Source organism: Urocitellus parryii, chromosome 4, assembly GCF_045843805.1.
Source record: "Urocitellus parryii isolate mUroPar1 chromosome 4, mUroPar1.hap1, whole genome shotgun sequence".
NCBI lineage: Eukaryota > Metazoa > Chordata > Mammalia > Rodentia > Sciuridae > Urocitellus > Urocitellus parryii.
In genome coordinates, this window is record NC_135534.1 from 17,088,673 (window position 1) to 17,102,927 (window position 14,255).

A 14,255-nucleotide genomic window follows, 5' to 3' on the forward strand; every position below is an offset into this window, starting at 1 on the left:
AGTATCTGTTGAGGTCATTGACCTAATTTTTAAGGTCATTTTTAACATTTATCAAATTGTTTTCTTATTGCTGAGTTTTATCAGGATTTTGTATATTTGTGGTAACAGTCCTTTATCAGATGTTTCTTTTGCAAGTATTTTCCCTCATTTTGTGGCTTGTTAATTCATTCTTTTGGCCATCCACATATACTTTACAACATATTTTGAATGATTTATGACCACAGTTAGGTACAAGTCTCTACATTAGCATGTGACAGTCTGAAAGGGAGGAAAGATTCCAAAGAACAAAAAAGGATGACCTTTAACTAGCCAGATTTCTAAAGTTATGATATTCTATGACAAAGAACATTATCTGTACATTGCACTAATTCTCCTATCAATACTTGCTGTTCAAGGTTAACAGTTTAGTTATGGGCATTTACATATTATATCCTCCATTACACTTTCAATGAGCTTAAATTTATTTTTATACCACTTAGAATGATAGCACTTCAAAATTAAGATAGTGTAGTTAGTGATCTTTATTGAATGATTATACATTCTATACTAGGTTATGCTTTCATATGAGCTCATCTTATACATGTGTAAAATATATTAATAGAATTAAACAGGTTATATTTCCATGAAGTGGAAAGTAGATTTCAGAGACAACCCAATGACACAAAATTAGTATCAGAAGTGGAAATATATGCTGATTTATTAGACTTCTTTTCTAGGCCTAAGCATGCATTAAGCATTCATTTTATACCAAGTGCCAATGCACATACAGTCGTCTTTTTTATCATTTTTATCATCTACTCCATTGCTACAAATCATCCATTTGTTTACCATGAGAAAAAAAAATAATGACACTTTCATGTCCCTGAAGAGAATTACTGTGTTTCCTCCTTGGAACATCCCTGTGGACTTTAAGAAGAGCTCAAGGACCTGACATAAGAATGAAAATTCACAATATGCACAGTTTGCCTTAGCTGAGCAGTTTATTTCCAAAGGTAAGAGGCAAGGCTTTCTTTCCTTATGAAATACACAGATCTGTAACCTTGAATTTGGAACTAAAGTATATACGTTAGTAGTACTAAAAATGCATTTACATGAAAATGTTTTAATTGTAAAGTTTCAAATATATGTATATGCATGTACATATATAATTAAAATTCATAAAAAATTTCCAAATTTTACTAAAGTGTAAAAAATAAATAGGGAATTATTAAAGATGTATTTCTTCATGGTCTTGAATAATCAAGGGACTACAAATATTAAGATAAATATTTCTTCTTTTTGTTATAAAAGTATACCACATATTTATATATATATACACACACACACACACACACATATATAATACACACACACAAACACACACACACTAAGTACTACTCTAAGAGTATTTTACATAAGTGGACTGTATTACAATTTGAATTACATACCTGTCAGGGACTACAGCAGGGGAAACAAGGAGGGTTCCCTCTATATTTCAGTTAATAGAGCTGTAAACTAAAAATTTGTTTTGATTTTATTGAGAAAATATAACTGTCAACATAAGGTGGTAAAAAAGGAGTTATAGTTATAATTTAGAAAAATGATAAAATGGATAAAAAATATTAACTTTCAATCCGCCACTGGTTACACATTAATTGGGGAATTTTTTTTTCTTATGAAGGGATACAAATGAATTTAAATTTTATTTCTAGTTAGGAAATTTACCTGGGAATAATTTAATATTGTCTTTAATCCCATGGTGTACTGAAGTTTGACTGCTTTATAAAATAATTCATGTATGTGAGGATCTGATTTTGCCTTGCTTTTCAGATGATCCTGGAGCTATGGCATGTCACACTGAGTCTGCAGTGTGGCCAAGAGGATAAAGTCTCAGTGTGGATTCACAGAAGTCTGGGCTTGAATCCTGGCTCTGCTACCAACTGTGTGACTTGCTTAAGTTCTCTGTTTTCAGTAAGGGGATGTGGAATCACTTATACTACACGTCAGTCTCATGAAGATTACATACGATAATGCACACAAAATATTTTACCCCTGGTGAAATCTGCACACCATGAGAGCTGCTGTCTAGCTTTCCTTCTCGATGAGAAGAGGTTTGTAATACTATTCCCATACATGCCCAGTGATTGTGTTTTCTGTGAGTATTAAGGAGCTGATTTTCCTCGGTCGTCCAGACTCATTATTTTTGGTTGAAAATTCCACAATCTACATTTTGGCTTTGCAAACTCTGTCAAAGTGAAGTCAGATAGAATAAACACAATCAGTTCTACTTTCCTAAATTATTACTTTGACAGAAATATCTGTGTGGTGAGCATTTTTAAAATATATCTAGACATCACACTGTTGGTCTCTCTTGCCTCTATTTCCTGATAAGAGAGTAAATATGGACTCTAAAGAGGCATGATTTAGAACAAAATATACTGTGACTCATAGATCTCCTTACTCTACAGCCAAGCTCAGAGCCATCAAAGTTTGCTAGAAAAAATATTTTAACAGACAGAGTAGGGGAATATATTTAAACATATTAATTATTGTACTGTCATAACAGGAGGCATACTACAGTAATACAGATGCATTTTAAATATAATATACTATAGAATATTGGGATATTAGGTATCATATCATTGGAATAGTGTGTGTATGTGTGTGTATATGTGTGTGTGTGTGTGTGTGTGTGTGTGTGTGTATACCATCTTGTTTAGAGCCCATTGATTATTCAAGACCATGAAGAAATACAGCTTTTATAATTTCCTATTTTTTTATTAAAATATTTTTATGTAAAATGCATTCTATCTCCTCATAAATAGGTACTCTCTGGTGATATCTCATTCATGTAGTTGAACAAAACCAAAATTTTGGTCAATCTTAATCTTTCGTTCAGAAGAACTAACTTTTCCAAGCTCACAATTGTCAATAAATAGTAATTCTGAGCTTTTAATATAGGGGTTTAGAGTCCAAATAAATGTAAAGGAGTGGTCATGAATTGTTTTTGAGATAAATGTATCTAAAAACTATACCCTAAAATTTGTTTGTATAATCATCTTATTTATTGAAACATTTGAATTCAGTTGAAATAATGTGTTAAAAAAAAAACAAGACCCAAAATGGAAAACATGATGATGTTTATTTCAAGAAAAAAAATGAAAAACAAAAACTAAAACTAATTTTAAAATAAAACCCACTAATACTATTCTTACTTGGTATACAAGGTGCCCCTCCTTACAAAAAAAAAATGCCTATTGTGGCTTTCAACCTTGCCCTTCAGTTACTCTTGGAATTGAGCAATTGTCATAAGAAAGGACTTGATATGCTTTGGTCAGAAACTGCCCTGAAATACTAACTAAATTGTAAGTCTAACATAACAAATTTCTATAAATGTTGAACTACGTAAACAATAATTCTCACCCTCTTTTTCTTATTTCAACTAAACGTGATATTATAAGTGTGATTGATTCAATTAAAAAAAGAAACTTTAATGGAAATCATCCCATGGACTTTGTATGGAACCTTGAATATGCATTCAGATTGTGAATTTAAAGATGATATACTGTGAAAAGAGGTAAAGAAATTTGGCAGAAAATAAATGTAAAGTTAAGGAAATTTAATTGGCAGATTTTGTTTAATGTGACAAACATATCCAACAACTGACTAATTTCTTAAATTCATTTAAACAGAATAATGCCTCCACTGGAATACATCATCTTCATCATTGCACACTCTTTAATGGCAAGATTTTGCTATGCTTTTCCAAAGCCCAAACATGAGGGCTTAATTGACTGGACTCTACTTTTGCAGGATATTGCTCTTAGAAAACCTAAGTGTTAAATTAAATGTCAGGGATACCATCAAATATGGATTTATCCAGGATTCAGTTCAACAATACTACTGAAGTCACAATGTTTATATTATTGGGCTTCACAGATGATTTTTACCTGCAAGTTTTCCTATTTTTACTATTTCTTGGCATCTATCTTTTTACTTTGATAGGAAATTTGGGACTGGTTGTATTGGTCATTGAGGATTCCAGGCTCCACAACCCCAAGTACTACTTTCTGAGTGTCTTATCATTCTTGGATGCCTGCTATTCCACTGTTGTCACCCCAAATATGTTGGTCAATTTCCTGGCAAAGAAAAAATCCATTTCACTTTTTGGATGTGAAACACAGATGTTTCTCTTTGTTACTTTTGGGACCACGGAATGCTTTCTCTTGGCTGCAATGGCTTATGATCGCTATGTGGCCATCTACAACCCACTTCTGTATTCAGTGAGCATGTCACCCAGGACCTATGTGCCACTCATCATTGCTTCCTATGTTGGTGGCATTTCCCATGCTTCTATACACACAGTGGCCACTTTCCGTTTGTCCTTCTGTGGGTCCAATGAAATCAGACATGTTTTCTGTGATATCCCTCCTCTCCTTGCTATTTCTTGTTCTGATACTCACACCAACCAGCTTCTCCTCTTCTACTTTGTGGGCTCTATTGAAATAGTCACCATCCTGATTGTTCTGGTCTCCTATGGCTTCATCCTTTTGGCCATTCTGAAGATGCATTCTGCTGAAGGAAGGAGGAAAGTGTTCTCTACTTGTGGCTCTCACCTCACTGGAGTGTCTATTTATCATGGGACAATCCTCTTCATGTATGTGAGACCGAGTTCCAGCTATGCTTTAGATCATGATATGATAGTGTCAACATTTTACACCATTGTGATTCCCATGCTGAATCCCATTATATACAGCTTGAGAAACAAAGATGTAAAAGAGGCAGTGAAAAAATTATTTGAGAGAAATTTGTTCAAAAATAAAGTGCATTTTAAAAATTGATTAAATCTAAAAATAATGTTACCTGATATTTGATATCTGCATGTTCAGCAACTAGAGAAAAACGCTGTTGATTTTACTTAATAGTGATATATATGCTAGAATATGTTCAAATAAAGTGTTAATTAGTCCTCTAAAGCAGCATGTTAGAAATGATGATATATTAAAATATTTGTATACTTCCTATGTTCAAACTGATCTGCATTGAACAATCATTTATGCACATATATTTGTTTTAAATTAATTGATAAATACGTTGATTTTCAGTGACTATGAAAGGAATAATGTTCTCAAGATTGTATGACTTCATATATGTGTGCATTGTTTATAATGAGTTTCTATCACCCAGGATGAATTTAAACCTGATTGTTCAATCCCGGTTCTGCCAAATGTTACTACAATTGCCCAATTTATCCTACATACTCAGATAAAACTAGGCATCTGTTACATGTTTTGCCCCATTTGACTCTAAACCATATTTCTTCTATTATTAGTCAATTTTTCTATTCAAAAGGAGAAATTGAGTAGATGCATTCCAATATTCCAAAACACAAATGAAGCTTTTTTTTAAAGATTATACTCAAGGACTGGAAAACAAGTGAAAATATCGCTTAGAGAATAGCATAGAAATGGCTACTACATGTGACTATTTCAAGATTAGAAAGTTAGTTTTATTAGAAGCTGTGATCCTTGTTGCTAAATGCAAAATGCGAGCTCATTTCCAAGACCTGTATTTGTCCTCTATTTATAAGGAAAAATCTTACATTTGTTCTCATTCCACAAATTTGTAGCTAATAAAAAAAGACCCATAAATGGAAACACTCTTTTTTTGACTGTAATTCATATCTCTGAATAATTGCACTCTATTTATTTTTTATTGGTTATTTTTATTTTTTTTCAAAATTTGTTTACATAAAAAGTAGATATTTACTTTTTAAAATGAAACCTGTTTTTTATTCCAAAGGAGTGATTTTCCTGTGATTCTATGAAAATATAGCAATCAAAATTAAATTCCAGTCATGCTCAATGGCACACACCCACAATCCAGCAATTCTTCAGGCTGTGGCAGGAAGATTGTAAGTTGGAGGCCAGCCTCAGCAATTGAACAAAATGCTGTCTCTAGATAAAAAATTAAAATGACTATCTATGTATTTCAGTTATTAAGCACCCTTGGGTTTAATCCCCAGTAATGAAAACAAAAACAAAAATCCAAAATTCCTCTTATGATATAATTCCTAAATGTGTGTTTGAGATTTCTAATAATAGCTTGTGGTACTTCATTTTCTAATTTCTTCTAACCTATTATGGGAAGAGGAGCCACACAATTCTATTTAAACAAGTATATGTTTGAAAGTAAAATGTACACTCAAAATTCTCCTTAAAAATAAAGCAATATAATATTCAGAGACATACACTGACAACATTGTAGACAAACTTTAAATCTATAAAAATCAAGCTTACATCTATATATATAAACATATAAATATGCATAAGTATATATATATATTATTTTTACAGCCCAAAACCAGAAATTTATTTTTCGTATTCTGATCTAAGGAGAATTTTCTGTAACCTACTTCAAAATATTTCTAGATATATCTTATAAAATTATTATAAAATATTTCTTATAAAATAAAACAAAGTTACATCTCACCAGGTTCATTCTTCAGGATTCAACCAAACTAGCATATTACAACACATTATGAAATGTTTTACTCCAGGTTTTATTCTAATTTTTTGGTTTTATTGCTGTTTCTAATTAGAATATATAATCATTATGGGGACAAATAAAATATGAGCACAGGTATCTGGGATGATCTCATTTATAACTGGTTAAAAATCCATGTCAAGTTTATATATAGGAAACTTACCCTATCTTTCCTTTTGCAGCCATACCACAGAAGCCAAATGATGGGGATAACCATTCCCCCATCATTTGCCATTTTCCAGATCAGTGTAAAGGAATATTTAATAAACACCCAAGTCAATAAAATTTTTTCTATATATTTCAGATAATTAATTTTATCTTTAAAATAACACTTTGATTTCCCTGGTGCTCATGGGCTTTTTTATCATTTAATGACTTTTATTATTTTTTTCGTATGAGTATTTCATTAATATAAGATTTTCTACTATGTCACTGTAACTTTCATAAAGATAAGTAAACGTCTACTAGATCTCACTGTCATATTTCTAGGCTAAAAATATACCTGAAACAGTTAATGGGTAAACAAAACAACTGAATGACATTTATTTACTGAGTGAAGTCATGGAAGACATGAGATTGGTTCTTTTTGTGCTTAGATTGTTCAATGGACTTCAATTTGGTCTCCTTTGTCATTCTCCCTAATCTACCTTCTCTCCCTTTGCAGATCAGCTCTCACCCATGGGCTAATCCAGCTCTCATCTCCACACAAGCTCTGCTCTTAATTTTTTAAAACCTTTTCATACAGTTTTAGATGGAAAAACAGGGGCTCAGTACATGATGCTTCATAGTGTATCACCTTGGCAAGCTGAGTACCTCTAAATGAAGGAGGCTGCAAGGGTCTTAGAAGCACCCTCCTTTCTTGTGTTCTGCTTTCTCCCCCAGGTAGGCCACAGAATCCCTCCTCCTCAAGGCAGGGTTCATAAACTACAGCTCCTCTTCCCCAAAGCAATATCATTAAATATCACTAGATAGAATATCCCTAGATATTCCCCCAAGAAATATCACTAGAAATATCACTCTGACCTTCTACGACCTTTCTGTGTACAGATGGCTATAAAGAATCTCTGACCAACCTTGTCTGAATATTCATCATCTGACCCCCAATTTAGAAGGGTGCTGATCTACACCCATTGGAAAAAAAAATAAAAAACAGCTATGCAGAAAGGCCAGGATTCTGAGGAGAAAGGCCTTAAGACGTCATCCTCCTGCAGTCTCTTCTCAATCATATTCTTCTATTCAATAAAATTTCTACATGACTGTGACCTGTGATGTCCATTCTTTATTTTTATTTTTATTTTTTTTAAATTTTTTGGTAGCTGGGTTGAACCCAGGGATATATAAAAGTTAAGCCGTATCTCTAGCCATTTTAAAAATATTTTATTCAGGGACAGGTTATCACCAAATTGCTTAGGGCCTCACTAAATTTCTGAGGCTGGCTTTTAACTCACAATCTTCCTTCCTCAGCATTTGGAGCTGCTGGGAAGCATGCACCCAACTGTCAATTCCTCATGAATATAAATATCAAAGTAAATAACTTCCTCAGGATCTGTGAGTCTTTATATTGGCATTTTAACTATGTCATGTAAAACTTTTATGAAATGAATTTGCATGCTTTCTCCAATTAAACCATCTTTGTCAGTTTTATTTTCACACCTAAACTGAGACCCTAATAGTATTAAGGATTTTTCCTACCTCATAATATTAATAATTTTTGTAGCTAATGAGATACTGGACCTCATGTATTAAATCATGAGATCTTCATAATGATCCAATAAATTGTGGTAGTAGTACCTCTTATCACAGATGAAGAAACACTTAAATAATCTGATCAATGCTACACAGTGCTTAAGAGTGATGGCAGAATTCAAATCTAAGTTATAAGGATGCAGTTTCTGCATTTAAACTCACTATAAATGGAATGAAAGAATTATAGTTGTTTTTATTTCACCAATATTATCATTCTTTTCTTTGGGGGACATACGGGAAATTGAACTCAGGGTCACTTGACCACTGAGCCACATCTCCAACATTTTTTAGAGACAGGGTCTAGCTGAGTTGCTTAGTGCCTCACTAAGTTGCTGAGGCTGGCTTCGAACTCACAATTCTCTTGCCCCAGCCTCCTGAGCTGTTGGGATTACAGACGTGAACCATCACACATGGTTCATCATTTATTTTTGAGATAATATTTTAGGAAGTATTGAAGTTATTTAGTAAATCAGTGACAAAATGAGAGAAAAAGGAGTGTATTTAAAATTTCTATAGAAGTGGTTTCCTTTGGATTTGATGATTTATTTCATTTATTTAAAGTTCATGGAGTTTACATGTTGTGAGTTTGATTGATTCAAAAGATAAAGACAAAAAAGGAAAGGAAGACAGAGAAAGGGAAGAAGATAGGAAGAAACAAAGAAGCGAGAAAGCAAGGTAAGAGCAGAGTGGGTGAGATCAGTCATGTCTGGACTGATTTAGAAATTCCTTTGCATTTTCAAGTTTCAGAACTTGATATTGCCCTGGTGAGTGGGGAGTTATCCACATAAGCAATATTTAAAGTTATGGCAATGGACAGCATTTAAATGTATATAGAACATATTCCCATACAGTATGTAGAAACCTCCATAGCAACTTTCTCCTATGCTCATTTTAAAATTCAATATATTAAATATATATATATATATATATATATATATATATATATATATATATATATCATCCAGGCTGGTAGCACATGCCTGTAATCCCAACAGCTCCGGAGGATGAGACAAGGAGGATCAGGAGTTCAAAGCAAGCCTCAGCAAATTGAGGAGCTAAGCAATTCTATGTGACCCTGTCTCTAAATAAAATTCAAAATAAGTCTGGGGTTGTAGCTCAGTGGTCAAGTGCCCCTGAGTTCAATCCTCAGTACCTACCCCCGACACACACACACACACACAAAAAAAAAAAAAAACTTAATTTTCTATAATCTATACCAGTGCTGAATTTGCATTGATCCAAATAATCTGAATTCCAAGGAAAAGCAAGAGGACATGGAACACATAATTTACTTCACTCAGGGCAAAGGGTGAGAAGAAGATATGACCACCTTACAAACATGTAGGAATATCTTAGTTACATCTTAAGGAACTGTTAAAACCAACTGACGGCAGTTGGAGAAAGCAGACAGACATGAAATTATTCTCAAAGTCTATTCTGCAGGACTTTAAAAAGTGGTTATTAAAATGACTAATAAAATTTAGAGTTTCAAATATATGTGTTCCTGGTGGTGAGTCATTCATTAAGTCATTGACAATTACTTGGAAAAAAATAAAAGAAAAGAAAGATCTACTGGAGAGAGGAAACAGCATGCATGGACAAACCAGCAATCTCTCCAGATAAAATGGACATTATACACTGTCCAGTGAAACACTGTAAATAAAATATGCACACTCCCCCCACCCACAAAATCAAAGAAAACAAGTTCCTCCAAAAGGACATCAACAGAGTCAGTACAGACTTGACAAGAAAATGCACGCCAGAAGCTTGAAAATAAACCAATAGATATTTACCAAATAGAAAAAAAGTGGAAAAAAAGTGTGCAAGTAGTTCATAAGCACTCTAATATAGATAAAAGTGTATGAGAAGTGTGCAAGTAGTATGCAAGTGTGCAAGAAGTGTACAAGAAGTGCGCAAGTAGTAAGAAGGCATTGTAGTCTATACTTTTCTGAAGACAAGAAATGCATCAAACCATTGATTCAAAAAGATTGAGGAACCTGGAAAGGATAAATGTGAATGAAATTTAGGCTGAATAATTTGTAACTAATAATAATTTATAACTATAACAGACTCATACTTTAATTATTTTCCAAGCAGTCATTTTGACAGCTGAAGGACATGTGTATCTATGCAAAGACAGAAACACCAAAAATGTGAAATATATATATATATAACAAATAATGGACATTTTAATTTTGTTTTAACAAATAAAAGACTAAATCAATACTATAGTGTTGTATTTTAGCTTCAAATTATTCATACAAGTAAAATTTATGAAAAAATAGCATAAAATAAAAGAGTAAAATTAAATTTATGCCTTTCATTTTGGTAGAATATATTAAACTTGTCCTTATAAACAATGGTCACCATAGAGAAGAAACAAAACAAAACATTATCAACATCAAGAATGAAATGAGATGCCACTATGATGTCCATAAATATTAAGAGCAGAATAAGAGATATTATAAACAATCTCATGCTAATAAATTTGATAATATGAAAAAGTACAGTTCTTTTAAAGTCTCATCAGAATAGGTAAACTGAGTAGGTCTCCCCACCCCTTTCTCTCTCTCTCTCTCTCTCTCTCTCTCTCTCTCTCTCTCTCTATATATATATATATATATATATATATATACATACATATATATACACACACATATATTTATGAGCATATATGAGCAATTAAATTGTTTCATAAAAACCATTCAAGAGATCAGTTTGCAATAACTTTTTCAGTGTAAAAATCTCACCATTACAGATTAGTTAATGAAAACCATTCATATGAAAAATAATTTTTGCAGTAGTTTTTCAGGTAAAAATGTCATCTTTCTTTCTGACTGAAATGTGGATAGCATTGGATGAACTCTCTTTAACAATGTAGAACAGAAGAAGAATTGGGGGGTAATAGAGCAATAAAATCGGAGAAAGTAATGGTCCCAATTACCTTGTGAAAGAAAAAAAAACTAGCCATCACAAACTATTCCTATTGAACAAGTCAACACAAGATGTATAAGATTAATACACAGACAAACTGCAGTTTATATCCAATGATTTTTTTATTGTGGTTCCAGGGATTGAACCCAGGGCCTCCTAACTACTGAGTCACATCCTCAGCACGTTTTATATTTAGAGACAGGGTCTTACTAAATTACTTAGGGCTTTACTAAATTGTTGAGAATGTCTTTGAACTCATGACCTTCCTGCATCTGGCTCTTGAACACCTGAGATTACATGCATGTGCCACCCCTTCTGGTTCAAGGATCTTTTTCTCTTTGATGATCCACTCTGTTTCTGAATTCCTTTATTAAACTAGAAAGCCTGTGTACTAATACATTTTCAGAACCCAGCATGTTCCCATCATCTGATAAATTGTTCTTGTATCTGCAGTGCTATATTAATGAATTTATAGAGTAAATGCAAATAGCTGAATCTTTCATATTACATATAGATTATATTGAAAATTTTTTAAAAATCATATAAATACGTTTTAATCCATAGTATAAAGAGAAAAATGCAGCCTTAATTTAATTAAACTTCAAGAATTTCCTCAACTTACTCTTGTCTTCTAATGTGTAGATTCTGTTGACCAAATGTACCAGCACAAAATGTAGGGAAAGATTTCTAAATCATAGAAATAAATGCAAATGAAAGCAATGTGAAACAAGATCTCATAAAAATAACCACAAAAGTGAAAAGAACCCATAAAGAAATGGATTGAAATAAGGAATATAGAGGGTAAGAAAGGAATCCAAATAGCATTTTTAAACAATAAATGTTTATTAAATTCTTACTTCTAATAGAAAACAAAACCAACTAGAAATACCTATAAACAAATTACTCATATCACAAATGTAAAAGAAAACCTAAATCATAATAATTTTTATATCATTGATGTAGGATAAGGAAAAATTTGAAATAGATTAAAAATGTACAGAAACATAATAAAGTCTAATTGATTTCAATACATTTTTGGCAGCTTTGAATTAGGGGAAGATTGTTTAATTAATTAACTCAAAATAGATTTCACTTTAAACACACAAAAAGCACTTGGGAAAAGTTATCAAAGATAATTGTACCAAAAACACTGTAAAATTTAAAAAACAACTTATATAATCATTTTTTGGCATAAATAATCTCAGTAGTAATTATACAATTTTAAAAAATAAGTATATAAATGGAAAACGGAATTATACTTTTTCTTGTACTGGAGAATGAATCCAGGGTACTTTGCCATTGAGTTACATTCTAGCACTTTTTATTTTTTTATTTTGAAACAAGATTTTGCTAAGCTTCTGAGGTTGAGCTGGAACTTGGGAATCTCCTGGTCTCAACCTTTTGATGGGGAACTATACCTTCTAAAACAACATTTAAAGAACAGAAAGAAAATTGACATTACAATTTCAGAATATGCAATAAAAATTTTTAAGTAAAGGAGGTTTTAGTTTTCTAACTGACTAAAATTTATGGAATACCACAAAGTATACATTCATTGTCAATTATTTGCATTATAATTTTTATTTATTAAAAATGTAGAAAATTAATCAAAATTTACTTCAAAAATTTATTTTTAACTAACATTATTAAAGGAACCGGGAGAAAACAAATGAAATAGCCTACTGGATATGTTACAGAGAAAAACTTTCTTAAATGTTCAGAAGGTACATACACAGGAGATATAATTACTCACAGATTTTTAAATACAGCAGTAGATGACTAATTTTCATCCTGTACCCATTTATCCAAAAGCTTTCAAAGACAAAAATACTTTTGAATATTGAGCATTCAAGAGAATACAGCTGTAAAGAAGTACATAGGAAATGACAAAAATGTTCCTTATATATGCAATATATAGACATAAACTAAGTTACTAATCTAGAAGGAAGTCACAAATATGTCAATAATTGCTACAATGTTTCTGTTTCTCTTAACATCTTTTACTACTACTAAATTGTCTTCAACATTAGCATATATATTTCCCATGATTTAATTTATACTTCAATATGTTAGTTTATTCTAAATTCAAAATTAGGATTAGTGATAGTTTTTCCTTTTAGCTATTTGAGTGTTTTTCAGTTAAATTAACCAGAAGTAATTTTTTTTTGTACCAGTAATTGAATTCAGAGGCAATCAACGACTGAGCTACATCCCCAGCCCAATTTTGTATTTTATGTAGACATAGGGTTTACTGAGTTGCCTAGTGCCTCATTTTGCTGAGGTTGGCATTGAACTCGTGATCCTCCTGTCTCAGCCTCCCAGGCCACTGGGATTACAGGCATATTCCACTAAGCCTGGTCAACCAAAACTAATTTATGAAAGAAAAAGTAAAAATTAATCAAACATGGCATCATGCATTAAAAATATTATGTGAATGTAAGTCTAATATTAATAGTCAATGTTTATCATTTTTGCTTAAAATGTCTTAAATCAGTCCTCTTCTGAAATGCACATGGAATCATGATTTAACTTGTGAATTTGGGGGAACTAAGCCTTTAACTGTCACTGATTTCTTCAGGGTTGTACAGTGAGAAAGCTATCAGACATAGAATCTAAAACCTTAAATTATTGATTCCCAAAGAAATGCTATCAGCCACATGCTATAATTTTTATTATTGTTATACATGGACTGACTTCTAAAGGCATTATCTTTGAGCCAAAATTATTCTATTTTCCATAATAAAATTATCTGAAATAGGAGTGTTCAAAGAATATTTTCTGATATAATTTTTAGAATGACAACCATATTTTCTTATTTTGCATATTAGTTGCCCTTAAAAATACATATATTGAGATCATAGATTTAGTACATATTTAATGATTTACAACTGTGATATGGATTTCTCAAAACATATTACTAGGAATGTCAAAATTCTTGTTTGGTTAAGTAAAGAGCAGTTCCTGAGAAATCATAAATAGTAGATTAAATTGTTTTTAGAGAAAGATCAAGTAAATACCCAAAAGAAAAAGATGAATTAAAATCTTCAGCA

General features: G+C 31.9%; 1 protein-coding gene across 1 annotated transcript; it reads left to right on the forward strand.

Moving 5' to 3' along the window:
- Positions 1-3,827: 3,827 nt before the first annotated feature.
- Positions 3,828-4,820, forward strand: LOC144254204 (olfactory receptor 5T1-like). The gene has a single exon (XM_077797222.1). The coding sequence runs from the start codon at positions 3,828-3,830 to the stop codon at positions 4,818-4,820; it is 993 nt and encodes a 330-aa protein (XP_077653348.1).
- The last annotated feature ends 9,435 nt before the right edge of the window (positions 4,821-14,255 follow it).

Bases quoted from the DNA above. Each gene is read 5' to 3' on its own strand.
- LOC144254204 (XM_077797222.1), top strand. From the start codon at position 3,828: ATGTCAGGGATACCATCAAATATGGATTTATCCAGGATTCAGTTCAAC.